This window comes from Pelophylax lessonae (genome assembly GCF_965119305.1).
Source record: "Pelophylax lessonae genome assembly, chromosome: 3".
NCBI classification, from domain to species: domain Eukaryota; kingdom Metazoa; phylum Chordata; class Amphibia; order Anura; family Ranidae; genus Pelophylax; species Pelophylax lessonae.
The window spans coordinates 57,853,297-57,870,490 of record NC_138770.1 but is presented as its reverse complement, the minus strand read 5'-3'; the positions used below and the strand labels follow the sequence as shown (position 1 = coordinate 57,870,490).

Below are 17,194 nucleotides of genomic sequence, written 5' to 3'. Positions count from 1 at the left end.
ATGCTTATGGGCTGACGTAACGCATATAGGGGGCGGAGCCTGCATGCCTGACACCATATCCTCTCAAGACTAGCATCCTGGATTGTTTGATACCAAATCTTTTATGCTGATTTTATCATTCACTCATGTAAGTGCAACTTTAATAAATACCTGGATTTATTTATCATACGGAGAGCACTAGATTTGTTCCTTTATCTCTCTATGCATGTATTGGACCGATTTTGGATCTGAGCAATCTTCCATATATCCATTGATGTTAGCATCTCGTGCATACCCCATTAGAGGGAACAAGCTGTTTTAGACCCTTGCTGATGCGGGGGTCTAAATGTGAGGTGAGAGGGCACATTTACTGGTGAAGGGTTGGTGAGCACAGTCACAGTGGTGTCAAGCACTGAAGATTTTTTCACTGATTTTTGTGGACTCTTTATTTTCCACCTGGAAGCACATCTTACCACTTCGTATTTAAGTGTTATTATAGATTTGGCGCAACACTGTTTTGGTTTTTCTATATTCATCAGATTATGTTTGGGCATAGAGGTCTGTGCCGCCGATCTGGTATGACCATAAATACTTATGTTCCTGGAAATATGACACAGCATGGAGACAAACTCAGAGTAAAAATTTAAAACAAAAATTCAAAATGAGTATATAATATATAATACAAAAATATTCATAATACATAGGTTTTAATATTATGTTACATTTTTTTCTTTGTTTTATTCACATCATCTTTAGATATGTACAGTCAGAGCAGCGTTCCAAGTTGCCGTGGTGAGACCATCCCATGGCAGTATGTGCCAAGATCATGCTTTTCAGCCCCAGGCAAAATGTCTTTGAAACCAAGAGCGTATTTCTTACTAGTGCTATACAGCAATCAGCACCAAGCAGGAAGTCGTCCCTATGAATGCTGTCCCTTTTAGTAGTGACATTTCAGCAAGATCACTCCTCCATCTTGATATCTGTTCCCGTATTTTCCTGCAGGAATTAAAAGTACAGGTTACTTGGATATAGGTGCAATGGATGATTGGGGGAGGGAGGGTCTAATTAACAAGATTCATCCAACTTTTGATACAATATTTACAAACTCTATGATCCTGGACACTGTTAAACCCCCCCTCCGCCCCGCCAACCCATGGTCCATATTTTACCTACCCAGTTTCTGGGTGGGTTTGCCCAAAAAAGGCCCACTTTACAGGTTGGTATAGCCCAGACACCAACTTTAATGTGCAGAGAACTTCTCACCTCAATAACTTTATGTGTTGATCCTGCCCAGACCCCCATCTCCTAATATGAAGAAACTTCCCACCTCACCAACTTTAAGTGTTAGTCCTGCCCAGACCCAACCTTCTAATATGTGGGGGAGCTTCCCAGCCCACCAATTTTATGTGTTGGTCCTGCCGAGGCTCCACCTTCTAAATTGTGGGAAACTTCCCACCTTACCAATTTTACAGATTGCTCCTTACCACACCCCACCAACTTTATAAGTTGGTCCTGCTTAGATCCTACCTCTTAATATGCAAGGAACTTCTCATCCCACCAACTTTACAGGTTGTTCCTGACGAGATCCCACCTTGCCAACTTTATGAGATGGTCCTTCCCAGACAACACCTCCTAATTTGCATGGAATTGGCCACCCCACTAACTTTATAAGTTGGTCCTGCTGAGACCCTACCTCCTAGTATGCAAGGAACTTCTCATTCCACCAACTTTATGGGTTGATCCTGACAAGATCCTGCCTTGCCAACTTCATGGGATGGTCCTGCCCAGACCCCCACCTCCTAATTTGCATGGAATTGCCCACCCCATCAACTTTATGGGATGGTCCTGCCCAGACCCCACCTCCTAATATGCAAGGAACTTCCCACCCCACCAACTTTACGGGTTGCTCTTGACCAGACCTCACCTCCGAATAGGCAGGGAACGGCCCACCCTACCAACTTAACAGGTTTTGGGGAACTTTACACCCCACCAACTTTATGGGATGGTCATGCCCAGATCCCACCTCCTAGTTTGCAGGCAAGTGTCCACCCCGCCATTTTTATAGGTTGGTCCTGCCCAGACCCCACTTCCTAATATTCAAGGAACTGCTCACCCCACCAACTTTATGGGTTAATCCTGCCAAGACCCCACATTTAAAAATACAGGAACAACCTATTTATTACTCACATTTGATGTTCTTTTTATTTTTTTTTTAGGTAATGCACCATGCTGATGCTGCGATCTCGGGTACACAGCCTGGGAAAACAACATTGGCAGGAGACAGGGCTAAGTTTTAGAACTGTATAGGCAAATCTGGGACAGTTGGCAAATATAGATTTACCCATCTTTAGATTTTTACATAAAATTTAATTGCAAGAATGTAGCATACCATTTTAGACCCTTTGACCTATTGGGGTGGGGCTCTTCCTACTTGTTAAAGGAGTACTTTTTGATCGCTGCCTACGCCCATGCTGGTTAGATTCACCGTTTCTTTCCATTCTGGTGACCATTGTCGCTGAGACAGAGAGTGATAGGTAAAGTTGATTCTGTGATGCTATGACACTGCCTGGGACACATCAGCAGGAGACAAGGCTATGCTGTGGGACTGTCATGGCAAATCCAGGACAGTTGCCATATATACGGATTTATCTATAGTGATTTCACATAAAATCCTTCCTGGAAGCCTTCCAATTTGGGTACAGACCGGCCAGGCTGCATTCCGCCCTCGAGACAGACGCTGTTGGCACACCTGAAATCTACTGTTGCCAATCATCGCTGTACATCTTGTGAGTGTGCCCAGTTGGCTTATCTTCCCGCCGGGCTAGTGGTGCATTGCTGAACTTCAAATTCTAAACAGTTCTGTTTTCCGCAACGGTTTACTGCAGCTGCATTACGCTGCACCTTCCCACAGGCCAGTGTATAGCTTCACTTAAAAACATGAACGAGCCCCGTTGGTTGCTATGGTCAACAGTTGTTTGTGACACCTAGAGGGTTTACAGGAATAGGTCCTACCACAATATGGACTTTATTGGCATCCACATGAGACAGACACTTACTGTAGATATTAAAAAAAATGTATTCTTTATTTACAATTTCTAATAAAATAAAAAAAAACACCAATGCGTATACAAATATTAAAACCATAAAATCCTCAAGACACCATATCTGGGTCTAAAATATGAATATGACCCAACTGCACCACAACAATATCACTTAAATACAATGTAGACTATATAATGTAGGTCAAGGTGTGCAGGTCCAATCCTATGGTCAACATATTTCTAAAGATACATAGCTTTTTCAGGACCAAAATAAATGAGATATCAAATTCTAGTAAAAAACATAAAAAATACATTAGTATAGTAGTAGTGTATTTTTTGTTTACTAGAATTTAGCATTTTATGGTTTACCATTTATTATGGTTGTAATGGAACCGCAACCCACGCTGTACTTGTGGACTTCCGTCAGTATACGGCTTCCTCCCAGTCGTGAACATAGAAATCTGATTTTCCAGCCGCCCCCATGCAAAGCTAGCCGACAACTTCCCTTGTACAAGTTTTGGAACCTTCTCCTTTATTGAACAGTTTCATACTCAATTTATATACACACACACATGAGCACATCCACCTCCTGATCAAATTACCCTATCAGGTCAGGGGTTACCTGATTACATTATCATATGCAGATGAAATTGTATACAGAAATAGAATTAACCTGAACTAATTATCTAGCCATCTGGACAGACATAATATGTGAGTTCATTAACAATGGGACAGACAGGCTTAACAGAATCCACATCACACCTCAATACACAAACAATAGGGAGAGCCTGTCTCTGACATTGAAGTACAATACACATTATCATAAGTGTAAACACGGTCCCCATTTAAAGCAATCCAAACCATTAAGTATCTGTCTTTCACTCTTAGTGACGGTGAGTACCGTCACAATGGTCCCGAAGAAGCTAAGTAACTAGAGAAACATGTTGACCATGAAATTAGACCTGTACACCTTGACCTACATTATCTAGGCTATATTGTATATTGGTGATACTGTTGTTGTCCAATTTGTGCATATTCCCATTTTAGACCAGGGATCTCCAAACTACGGCCCACCAGCCGAACTACACATCCCATGAGGCATTGTAAAACTCTGACATTCACAGCCATGACTAGGTATGATGGGAATTGTAGTTCCTGAACAACTGGAGGGCCATAGTTTGGAGACCCCCGTTTTAGACCCAGATATGATTTCTTGAAAATTGTATGGTTTTAATATTTCTACACGCATTGTTTTTTTTTTTATTAGAAATAGTAAATTTCCATGACCATGGGATTGGACCTGTACACCTTGACCTACGTTATATAGTCTACATTGTATATAGGTGATACTTTTGTTGTCTAGTTGGGTCATATTCTTATTTTAGACCCAGATATGGTGTCTTGAGGATTTTATGGTTTTATTATTTGTATACGCATTGGTGTTCTTTTTAATTAGAAATTGTAAATAAAAAAGTAATTTTTTTTATATCTAAGTGTCTGCGTCATGTGGGTGCCAGTAAAGTCCATATTGTGGTAGGATATATCCCTACAACCCCTCTTTTTGTCTTTATATAGTTTTTGATTTGGCACGGTGGAGGTCTTTGCTATTTTCTTCTTAGTGACGCGTGCCATGCGTGCCTCGTGCCCAGGATAAATTATATTTTTTATCGAACGCCCTGAATGCAGTACTGGAGCCATTTCAGCGCCATGCCACCACAAGCCACATTCTGCCCCCACAGATCTTTGCAGACAAATAGTTTCCAATGCCTCAGGTGATATTATTAAATGTACCCTGCATGCTCTATAAAGTTTTTCCCTAAAATATGTCTCTGAAGGCTTTCCAAAATGCAAATATTTAAAGACGATTGTTGAAACGAAGAACCATATTCACCTCCATCTTCCTGTAAATCCTCCCACGCCTATATCACCTTTCTGCAAACCTCGGCTTGGCAGCCCTTCATTGAGAAATTAACCTGAATTCTTTCGTTTCTTAGCTATTTCCTCCTAAATTATATCAAGCAACGGATGTATGCTTCAATGTATAATATAAAAATAAAAGCCAGCATACAGACAGAAAAGATAGAACACATGTAAACCACCAACACCTTATAAAAACTGGGGGCAGAATTACATACTGGAAACTAGATAGTTTCATGCTGGTGGGATACAGTGCTGTATTTTGGCCTAGGCCAACAAGGCCCAGGCCTAGGGCGGCACTTTGCAGGGGGGCAGCAAAAAAGCCACCCCCCCACCTGAGACTCTATTGGCCACTGGTTGCAAGAGCCGTCTTTCTCACCCCCCCCCCACTCTCTCACCCCCCTCTCTCTCTCTCTCTCACTCACCCCCTTTCACCCACCCCCCTCTCTCTCTCCTCCCCCCTCTCTCTCATCCCCCTCTTTCGTCCCCCCTCTCTCTCGCTCTTTCACCCCCCCTCTCTCTCTCTCTCATCCCTCCTCTCTTTTTTCTCATCCCATCTCTCCCCCCCTCTCTCATTCCCCCCTCTCTCTCACATCCCCCTTACTCTCTCTCACATTCCCCCTCACTCTCTCTCTCTCATGCCTCCTCTCTCTCATCCCCCCCCCCCCACTCTCTCTCTCTCTCCCACCCCTCCTCTCTCTCTCTCCCTCACACTCACCTGTCTCTTTCTCTCTCATCCCCCCTCTCTCTCATCCCCCTCTTTCGTCCCCTTCTCTCTTTCACCCCCCCCTCTCTCATCCCCATCTCTCATCCCCCCTCTCTCTCTCTCATCCCCCCACTCTCTCCCCCCTCTCTCTCTCCTTGATCCCCCATCCCCCCTCTCTCTCATCCCCCCACTCTCTCTCACTCATCCCCACCTCTCTTTCTCTCCCACCCCTCCTCTCTCTCTCCCTCACACTCACCTGTCTCTTTCTCTCTCATCCCCCCCTCTCTCTCTCTCATCCCCCTCTCTCTCACCCCCTCTCTCTTTCACCCCCGCTCTCTCCCCCTCCCTCACCCCCTCTCTTACTCTCCCTCACCCATCCCCCTCTCTCTCTCTCTCTCTCTTACACCCCCTCTCACCCTCCCTCTCGTGAGATCTCAGGGGTTCATGCTGGGACTTGTAGTCCTTCAATTTTGGAGGGAGTCACATCCGTTAAAAAAGGAGTGGGGTAAATTTACATGGGAGGGGCGCGCAATTTTAGTCTTGCCTAGGGCAGCACAAAACCAAAATACACCACTGGTGGGATAGGTTTCCAAATTTCACCGTATACCAACAAATGCAGCATAGGTCTAAACATCTGCTCAGAAACTCCCAAGGCTTGTCATCTCATTGGCCTAGCTATAACACCTCTTTTACAGCTGAGAGTGATGATTTCCACGCGCACATAGGGCCAATAGGTTTCTGATTCACATGCGGACAGCCTATCTGGAACAGATTTGGGTATCCATGGTGATGACCCCATGAGACAAATATGGTTTAAGGATTGTCAAGACAGATGACCATAGCATGTGCCAGGAATACTGCAGTGGTTGGAGGTGACTTTCTGGCATAGAAAAGTCTCGAGAGGCTCAAGGACTCCTCAAATTGTTGTTTCTAGGACAAACCTTTAGAGATGTGCATGAAAGAAAAATGTATTCCATTTAGTTTCAGATTATCTCGTTAACCACTTCCAGCCCAAGCCAATTCTGACACTTGGCTCCTACATGAAAAAAACATATTTTTTTTTTGGTAGAAAATTACTCAGAACCCCCCAAACAATATATACATACATTTTTAGTAGAGACCCTAGAAACAAAAATGGCAATTGTTGCAGCACGGTATTTGCGCAGCAGTTTTTCAAATGCTGCGAGCCAGGCCTTCTCTACAACATCAGTGCCTGACCTCACAAATGCGCTTCTGGAAGAATGGTCAAACATTCCCATAGACACACTTCTAAACCTCGTGGACAGCCTTCCCAGAAGAGCTGAAGCTGTTATAGCTGCAAAGGGTGGGCCAACTCAATATTGAACTCTACGGAGAAAGACTGGGATGCCATTAAAGTTCATGTGCGTGTAAAGGCCGGTGTCCCAATACTTTTGATGATATAGTGTAGGAATAATGGAAGAAGTCAAAACAGTAGGTTAAAGGCCTCTTTTTTGTATCAGAAAAGAAGTTTATTGAAGCTTAACATCCAAAACAAATAGATATAACTGACAGGGGGCACACACGCCACCCACTTACAATAAGCATATGGATAATAACAGAGTACCATACAACACCAGTGTCCGAGACTAGCAAAATCAGACAGTGGCCAACAGGTCAACATTCATGCCCCCCCCAGCAAAAATAAACAATCAGTTGGGACCAGGAGAGGAGGGTACTCAGGAAAGCAGCATGCGGTCCAAGACCAACTCAGTCGGGGACAAACCAGGAGTATCTAGCCAAGGGTGCCACAGTTTCTCAAACTTGGCGGGGCATACCCGGTGCTGCCAAATGTGCCTTTCCAGCCACAGAGTGCTCCCCATCTGCTTGACCCATTCCTCCACAGTGGGAGGGTTAGGGGAGGTCCAATGCCGCAGGATCAATTTGCGAGCCTGGAACAGTGCCCTCCCCACCACCTGCACCGTAATATCAGTAACCGAAATGTCCCCAAGTATCCCCAATATACAAGGTTTAGGGTCAACAGTTAAAGAAACCTGGAAAACTCTATTAAGGGTATCTATGACTGTCTTCCAATACAGGTGGAGCTTCGGGCACCTCCACACCATGTGGATGAGGTCACCATGGTCCCTGCTGCAGCGGGAGCACGTGGGGGGGAGTCTCTGATGCCCATAGTGAACAGCTTGGCTGGAGTGTAATGGACTAAGCAGGAGATACAACTGAGATATCCGCTGTGCCACACTAAGGGAACAGCGTTGGACGGTGGCCAGGGCCTCCTCCCCTTGGTCGTCCTCAAAAGTGCCCACATCCCTTTCCCACCGAGTGGCAGCCGTGGTCGGGTGACCCCCCAGAAAGACTGTCAGTAACATGTGGTAGCATTGTGAAATGAATCCCTTGTACGAAGTAACTTCGCTAACATAGGTAAATATGGGGGCAGGGGAGAGGTGCCACAGCCAGGTCCACTCCCTGCTGGGCTCGCACTGCGTGCTATAATTGGCAGTAGTAGAAATACATAGACCTCGGGAGCCGAAACTGCAAACTAAGCTCTGAAAAGGAACGGAGTCGCCCTCCAGAAAAAAATCTGCCTCAGATATACTACCTTTCCCACTGGGGCCCCTGAGTTAGCTTGACCAATTCCAGGTAGTGAACGTTATTCCAGATGGGGCTAAAGGCCGTAAAGCCGGCAACATCCTGCGACTGTCTAGTCTTGTTCCATACTTTTTGCATTAGAGTGTATGTGGGGAAAAGCCTGTTGGACTTAACATAGGCCAAAGCCTCCAGGCCAGCAAGGATTTCCCTCCCGCCCGTTGCCAACCTCATCAACACCGAAACAGAATCGCGGGACATAGGGTCCTCCTCCGGAGCCGCACACGCTGCTCGGGCTATCTGCTGCAGTTGGGATGTTAGGTAATACAGCCACGGGTTAGGCAATGCCAAACCCCCCGCATCTTTTGGTTTCTGAAGCTGCACCAATTTCACCCTGGTGCCGGCCGGTACGCCACAACAGGGACTGAAAAATGGTATTGATAATGCGGAAGATCTTCAAGGGGATCACAACAGGAGAATTATGAAGTATATATAGGAGCTGGGGTAAGAGGATCATTTTTATAAGGTTCACACGTCCCGCGAGAGACATGGGGAGCCTAGACCACAACTTAATCTTGGTCCGGAAACGGGCCAGCAAGGGAGTCATGTTAAGTTTGATATATACGCTAGCAGACAGGGGGTGATCAGGATACCCAAGTATTTAAAGGACGTGGACACAGGGACAGCTACAGGCAGGGGAGGCGGTCCCTCCGCAGGGGGGATCCAGTAACATAAGCGAGGACTTGCTCCAGTTGATCACCAGGCCCAAGTAGGCACCAAACAATGTGATCAACCACATGGCTCCCCCCCCCCCCAAGGAGGGCCCCACATCCCCCAGCCGCAGAAGAGCATTGTTCGCATATAACATCATTTTCTCCTGAAGGTCCCCATAGCGGAAAGCCGCCACCAACGGATTCGACTGGATCAGGGCCGCCACGGACTCTATGGCCAAGGCAAACAGGAGCGGGGATAGGGGGCAGCCCTGACGAGTTCCCCGATACAGGCAGAAACCATCAGACACATGACCCTATCTAATTACCGCCAACGGGTGCGTATACAGGAGTTGAACTCAAGAGATAAAGCCCTCCCCAAACCCGAAGCGGTGCATCACGCCCAGCAGGAAGGACCACTCGATGCTGTCAAACACTTTAGCAATGAATAAGCACAAGGTGTCAAACGCGTCTCCTGTCCAGTTTGTCTTGTGTTCCTGTCTGATATTGTACCTTTGATTTGAAGAATAAAACTCAAGTTTCCAAGTTCCTGGGTCTGGAAGTGCCACTTTCTTTTCTACTTACATGGACTTCTCAGGTTGCGGACCTTGGTGAGCACCCATTCCTACAGGACTGCCACAGTTGCTCGGATCCATCCGGCTCAGCTGGCTGCTTTCAGAGCGGTGATTTGTTTCTTTTTGGTTTCCTAAACACTTTAGCTGACAGCAGGGCTCTGGTCTCCCCCTCGGCCGGTGGGGACTGAAGATTTAAGAACAAGCAGTGTAGGTTAATGGCTGTGGATTTGTGGGGCATAAAGCCCATCTGGTCAGGGTGAATGATGGTGGGTATGACCTTATAAAGGCGGAGGGCCAGCACCTTGGCCAGAATTTTAATGTCGCTTTGCAACAGGGAAATCGGTCTATAAGAGCCAGGGTCCAGGGGGTCCATGCCCGGTTTGGGGATAAGTACTATTGTTGCCTTCATCATAGTGTCCGGCAGTACACCACGTTCCCTAGCCTCAAACACAGCTAACAAATGCGGGAGGGTTTCTGCCTCTAACAGTTTAAATTTTTCCATAGGAGGATCGTCCGAGCCAGGAGCCTTGGAGTTGGGAAAAGTACCGACCGCCTCCTGCATCTCCTTCAGTGTGAGGGGTGCGTCCAACAAACGCTGTGATTCCTCCGACAGGGAGGGCAACGGAATGGCCTGCAAATAGGTGTCGAACTTCCCCTCGGAAAAGGTCTGCTTAGAGCAATAGAGCGAGGAGTAGAAGGAGGAGAAGATATTAGGGTAACTGGCGCTGCCAAATGCTAAATTAAAATGTAAAAGTGTGTCTCATAGATCTAGGTACATTAAAATGTTCCGAAAAAGTTATTACTGTGGGTGGTGGTCCCTATAATATAACTAATGGTCTTAATGGTAAGTCACAATAAATATTTAAAGATGTCAATAAATTAATAAAAAAATTTTTTTAACCATTCATCAATAAATATCACAAATAAATACTTGATAGCAATACACTAATAAGGTAACCCAATCAATAAAAGCAGTAAAGTATCCCAAAAGTTCAAAAAGTGGTGACTCTTAAAATAATTGGTGTGAACACTAGGTGGCAGTGTTGATCAAAATTAAGTAGAGATGTCTGAGTGACTAGAAAGTGCCAGGTGCTATAATTAAGTCAAAAAACTAAGTGAAGTGCAAAAAAATGGGTATCTAAGCAAAATCAGATAAATATAGAAACAAGCCAAGTAGTATAAAAATGCATAAGATGTGCCAAGTGGATGATAAAAAACAAATAAATAGGTGAATTTCTGGTGGTTAAATAAATATGAATATAAATAATAATAAATTAGTCCATATTAAAAGTGAGAAAAAATCCAAAGCAAAATATATGCTCGATATAATAGTCCAAAAACGTGCAATATGGTGATAGGACGTGCCAAAGAAAATCGCATGGATAGAGGGGGTGTCTCCTGGTGTGGATCAGGATGTGGGTGCTGGGTGAGGGAATTCCGTGCTCCCCTTCCTAAAAAGCCCGCACTCACCAGAGAGCGGCACCCCTACAGGGGTAACCAGCGTTGGATAATTGGGGTAAAAACCCGGATGAGCCTCGGTAAGCCTCTCCCTTCCTGGTGGGACCAGTGGTATTTCCTCCCTCAAATGGTGGTTAATGGGGATGAGCGATGTGCAAATAGGGTAATGAGCAGCGCTCCAGCAAGGATGATGTCCGGGATTATATGGGTAAAGAAACACTCATATAGTGAAGTACCATAATGTATGTTCATTTATTAAGCAGATAAAATCAAGTACTCACATTTAAAAACCGGATAAAGCTTCTGTAAGAAAGTAGGGACCGCGAACCCCTCGTATAGCGGTATATCCGGACGCCGTGCGCCTCAACGGCCGGATGTGCGTCTCAAGGTGCGGAACTGACGTGCCTACGCTCTACGCGTTTCGTCATAAGACTGACGTCATCAGGAGCAGCGTTGCCCTAATATCTTCTCCATTTTCAGATATAGTTTTACTATATTTTTGGGGTAGGCTGCAGCCAACCACACAATTAGATCCATTAGCGCGGAATTCTTTCTTCAATAGGAGTAGAAGGAGACCAATGCAGCTATTACCGAATCAGGGGAATTAACAAGATGACAATCCAGTCTTTTCAAAGCCCCTATAGCTGGGCCGTTTGATGGGCTCGAGCAATTGTTGCCAGCAGGCGGCCGATCTGTTCCCCCTCTTCATAGAAGGCCAGGCGGCTAAAAAAATGCTTCCTCTCAGCAGCCGAGGAGGCCATGTGGGAAAGGGCCTCCTGGGCAGACAGCCAAGCATTCCTATTTTCACAAATAGGATGAGCAGTAAATTGGGTTTCTAGCTGCCGTACTCCGTTTGATAGCCTGGATCTCCCGAATCAAACACCCCCTGAGGAAACCCTTGAAAGTCTCCCAAGTGTCACCTATAGGACGGAGATCGGAGTTATCCTCCCAGAAGGATTTAATCTGTGCCCGAGTTGGGCAGTAGGTTAAGCCAAAATGCATTCAGCTTCCAAGAGGCCCACGACAAAGCCGAGGGTAGTCTCGCCCCGAGGCGAGTGATCCGACACACATCTGGGAGGCATAAGTAAGATCTACTAGGTGTTTAGTAGCGTCTCTGGAGCAGAGACAGAGGTCAATTCTAGATAATGAGAGGTGAGTCTTAGAAAAGCAGGAAAATTGACGTTCCCCAGGGTGTGTGCTGCGCCAGTAATCCACCCAACCCACTTCGGATACAAATTTACCTAGAGGAGTGAGGCCCATGTGACCAGGTATAGGGGCTATCGGGTGTTGATCTAAATAACCATTAAAATCCCCCAAAACGTACAGTGGAATATCCGGGAAGCCCACCTGGTATAGCAGCAGATCATGCAACACTTCAGTGCGAAAAGGAGGGGGAATGTAAACAAACGCAAGGATACATGTCAGAGCATACAGATGGCAAGTTATAAAACACATATCTGCCCTCGGGGTCCACCGAGCAGGCAATCTGCCGAAAGTCCAATGAGCCATGGATCAGAACAATAACCCCCCGGGAGTAGCTGGTGTGGGTGGCTTGGTAGACCCATCCCACCCAGGCAAAACTGAGGGAGGCCAGAGAGTCTTTGGTGAGGTGAGTCTCCTGGAGCGCACAAATGGCAGGTAGGTGCTTACGGAGGGTAGTAGATACCATGGTGCGCTTCAGAGGGTCATGTATGCCCCGGACGTTCCAAGAAACAATTGGTACAGTTGTCATGGTGCAGTTGGCAGGAAGTGTGGCAGGGGCATGGCAAGACCCGAGGCAGGCCAAGCACCAACAGAGTCTCAGAGGCTGCGTGGAAGTGTCGGCATGTACTTAGAGCGTGGTAGTGGAAAGCACAAAAAAACTGAAAGGGGGTCAAACTGAGGACTCAACAGAGCCCAACCTGGGAAAGTAGAGGCTGCTCCAACAACAAGGAGCAAGATGGGTGAACGGGGGGCAACCGGCCTCTCCCATCCACGCTTAGGTGCCTTTGACAGTGCACCGAAAGGGGACATTACAAACCGTCAGTACTCTTGCAAGTGGACATCACAAACTCCACTGTGTGGGAAAGGTAGGATACAGGGCTCCAGCCCCCCAGAACCCACCACACGGTATCCAGCAGGGAATGAGACAGGGATCTCCTCCGGGTACTTGGCATCCAAAAAGGGTAAAGATCAGGCCTCTTCCGCCCTGTCACAACCAGCAGAGCACAGCAGATGTTCGTTGCGGTCCAGCCAGGAGGAGGCATCCTCTGCCGTCTCAAAGAAGTGGGCTTCATTCCTGGGCAGTAATCCACAGTTTCGCCGGGTACAGCATGGCATATGAAGCCCCTAGGCGTTGCAATCGTTGTTTCTCGGAGGAGAAGCGTGCCCTATTTTTCTGGACCTCGGCTGAAAAGTCAGGATAGAAATAAATGCGCACGCCGTTAATTTGAACATTCCGTTGCTCCCTCTCCATCCTAAGAATGGCCTCCTTGTCACGGAAGTTTAAAAGGCGGCCCAGCATAGTACAATGAGGGCAACCTGGTTGTTGGGGCCGAGGGGGGACCCTGTGCGCCCGCTCCACTGCGTAGAGCAAGGAAAAGGAGTCTCTGCCAAAGATATCTGTCAGCCATTGTTCAACAAACGCCGTGGGGTCCCGACCCAACACCTTTTTAGGTAATCTGATTATATGGACGTTGTTGCGGAGCAGCCTATTTTCAATGTCCTTAGCCCTGAGGTCAGTAGCCTTCGCCAGTCTGGTAACTTGCTGTACAAGTTACAAGTAAAATAAATCCCCTGCAGCCAGCAGCAATAGATCCCTCTAACAACAATGGACCACCACAACAAAATTCCCCCTCAACAACAACAATAGACTCCCAGCAGCAACCGCAACATATCTCCCTACAGCCAGCATCAATAGGCCCCTCCCTCAACAGTAGATCTCTCCCAGCAACAACTGACCCCCCAGCAACATAAGACCCACCCCAGCAACAATAGATCCCACAGCAGCAACAATAGACCTCAGTAACAACAGACCCCCCTGCAAAAATTATATCCCTTCCAGTTAGAATAGATCCCCCAGCAGTTATTATCAATAGACCCTAGCACCCTTTGCCATTACATACAGTCAGTCCTGGAGGTGCCGGAACTGCGTTCCCCCACGTTCCCGCTGAAAAAAAGCCCTATATATATATATATATATAATAAATATATATTTATACATATACATATATGTATATACATATTGCAAATACATATTGCAGCCTCTTGTGTTGGGAAAAAGCATGTAGCCATATGCCAAGTCAGACCATGCCTTTCCCTGGGGGCAGAGGCAGAGTTTTACACTGGAATACTAGAATATTTTCTTATCCTGAAATTCAGATTTATAAATACTAGTAAGACCACAGGTGACTGGTAGTTGTCACTTAAGACGATGTGTAGCCTCTACCTAGAGCATGGGTGTCCAACCTTTAGGCTTCTCTGGGCCACATTGAGTGTAGAGAAATTTTCTCGGGCCACATATAAAATATATACTATAGTTAAGGTATATAAGTAATAAAACGCCGCTGCGCCCTTCCGGAGCTGCCGTGCCCACCCCCAGCACTAATTTAACACAACTAGTGGATGATCCCCTAGGAGGTAGCCTCTGCCTACAGTTAGTTGGAAGCCACCGTGGCCGTGCCCCTGACTCAACTTCCTTCCCCCCCAGCAAAAAAATAAAAAAATTGTGAGGGGGCAGTGGGCCGCATTGCCTGCGGTTCCGGGCTGCATGCGCCCCCCGGGCCGCAGGTTGGACATGCCTGACCTAGAGTGTAGAACCTCAGTCTAAATGAAAACTGAGATACTGGTTTAAAATGTTGAGTTGTTGAAACCACTTACAAAATCCCTACTGGAAAGATTTGTCATCACTTCCTGTCCCAACAGGAAGTGAGAGGAAAACTCGCCAATGGCAACACTGACCCCCTCAAAAACGTCACCGAGGCTCTAACCCTTCCAACTCGATCCATAACAACAACATAAAAAATAATATCTAGCTGAAGTTATGCTTTAACATAAAATAGTTGGCCTACCTCATTTGGATGTTGTTCTTCACTTCCAACTTCATTTTCAACATCAAATAATTTATCAGGAATGGGAGGAGGGTCCTCCGAGTCAATGTTTATGGAGACGGTTGGTTGGGGTGTGGAGGTTTTTAAATTTTTGCCCTTCCAATGCTTTATCATCGTGTTCAGTTTAAAGGAGGAGGTGGGCGGAGCCCCAGGATTCTCGGGAGCTGAATTGTGGTTGGATTCCTCCTGTAAAACCTCTATTTTTACACTCAAATCTATGGAAACATTTTCCATTGGTACCGTAGGTGGCTTCTTTATTGAGATCCTGTCCTTGCGCACTACGGAATAGATAGGTTCATTTATAAGTGGTTTTGAATACATTGGTTCCTTCATTGTTTCATCTCCTTGGTTGGGTTCAGGATTTGGAAGGTCAATTACCGATTCCTGGTTTTCTGGTGTGGTTTTCATCCATTCCTTCTCTACTGAGACGTACAAAGGGTTTATGTTTTCCAGGACTTCAGGATTATGAACATCACCGCCGCTTACTGCCATTGTGTGATTGCTCCCAGAGGTATCGCCCAGGTGTTTCTCATTTGGGCCAGAGTCTGCAGAACAAAGGAAACATATATTAGATATGATCATGCTTTAAGAAAGCTGCATTTATGAGGTTCATAGCAGAATAATTGTGTCAAAAAGTAGCTTTAAAGGATAACTCCACTTTCGTGGGGGGGAAAAAAATAGCAAGTAAAGAAAAAATATTATAGTTTATACAACTGCGACACATGTCCTATTGTAATTGAATGTTATTAAAAATGGCCTTTCCTTTTCAATCTGCAGCCACTGTAATTTTCTGAAAATGCAAAGGCACTTTTCCACTGCAAGTACCGGCTCGGCTCTATTCGGCCCTACTTGGCCGGTTTGCTTTTCCACTGCTGGTACCACATGGTACGGTGTTGGAACGGTTCAGTACGGTATGGTTTGCTTTTCCACTAAAGTAGTACTAAAGTTAAGTGGGTGGGATAACGATTCTCTGACCAATCAGTGGCTAGTAGTGACTGCATGCAAAGGATTGTGGGATATGGTACCGGGTATGGTACCTGTTGGAACCACAACCGAGGTGGTACTGTTTTTGAGAGCCGTACCGTTCGGTTCCATGCAGTGGAAAAGCGCCGCCGTACCGTACCATACCGAACCGTTCCTACACCGTACCATGCGGTACCAGCATTGGAAAAGCACAAAAGCGAGCCGGACCGTTCAGTTCCATGCAGTGGAAAAGCGCCACAATGCAATATGGCTACCTGGAGCGGTTCTGTACACAAAATGTATACTGACCACCCCCCCAGAAACATAATTTCCTGCTTGTGCGATTGGCTCACCAATTTTCCCAGAAGTCTGCACTAAGATACAAGTCAGATTTCAGGCATCCCCTACAACAAAAATATAATTTTGGGTTAAATATTCCCAATAGGAATACGTCTAAGGGATGCAGGCCCAGCAGATTTCTTCATTAGTGCTCTGTAGCTGCACAGCTGATTGATAATTATGAAACCACTCCCATTAGACCCACTTAGCACAGACGAACAAATCATGATTTCTTCAGAATAACAAAAGGTAGGAATTTGCAGCAAAGGTTGTTATAATCCTTGCAATGTACAGAGATCACCCAGAGGGGATTGTTTTTTTCTCACCAAAAATGGAGGTACGCTTAAAGCATCCAGTAAAAAATATCTGGGAATTATTGCAACCAATAAAACATTTATATTATGGTGCAGTAATGGATTCCATTTAAAGTGGATCGGCTCAGGGACTTAATTTTGCCCTCCCACTTTTCAGGTTGGTGCACCCAAATCAATACCCACTTTATAGGCTGGTCCTGCCGAGACCATGGTGAACATGTCCAAATCACACCCACTTTATGGAGGGTCCTGCCCAGACCCTGATGAGTATATCCAAATGATACCCACTTTGTGGGTTGGTCCTGCCCAGTCCTGGGTGAGTATATCCAAATCACAGCCACTTTATGAGTTGTTATTTCTCAGATCCTGTTGAGCATGTCCAAATCACATCCACTTTCTGGGTTGGTCCCACCCAGGTCCCCACATCTAAATAGGCTGGGGATGCCCACACCTGGCATCCGTGTACTATCATATTTCAAAACCTGTGTTCAATCATATTCATTACATCTGCTTTTCTTTTTTTTTTTTATAATCCCTGGTGA

The 17,194-nt window shown here is 45.9% G+C and overlaps 1 protein-coding gene across 1 annotated transcript in view; it reads right to left on the bottom strand.

Annotated features, from left to right (window-relative positions):
- Nucleotides 1–738: 738 nt before the first annotated feature.
- Nucleotides 739–17,194, bottom strand: part of LOC309550071 (uncharacterized protein) — an 83,211-nt gene continuing 66,755 nt past the window's right edge. The window contains exons 5-6 of the mRNA XM_082250537.1: nucleotides 14,998–15,581; nucleotides 739–975 (exon numbers count right to left, since the gene is read on the bottom strand). Of these exons, the coding sequence (XP_082106663.1) occupies nucleotides 940–975; nucleotides 14,998–15,581 (620 nt within the window). The 3' untranslated portion in view covers nucleotides 739–939. The remainder of the gene's footprint in view (nucleotides 976–14,997; nucleotides 15,582–17,194) is intronic.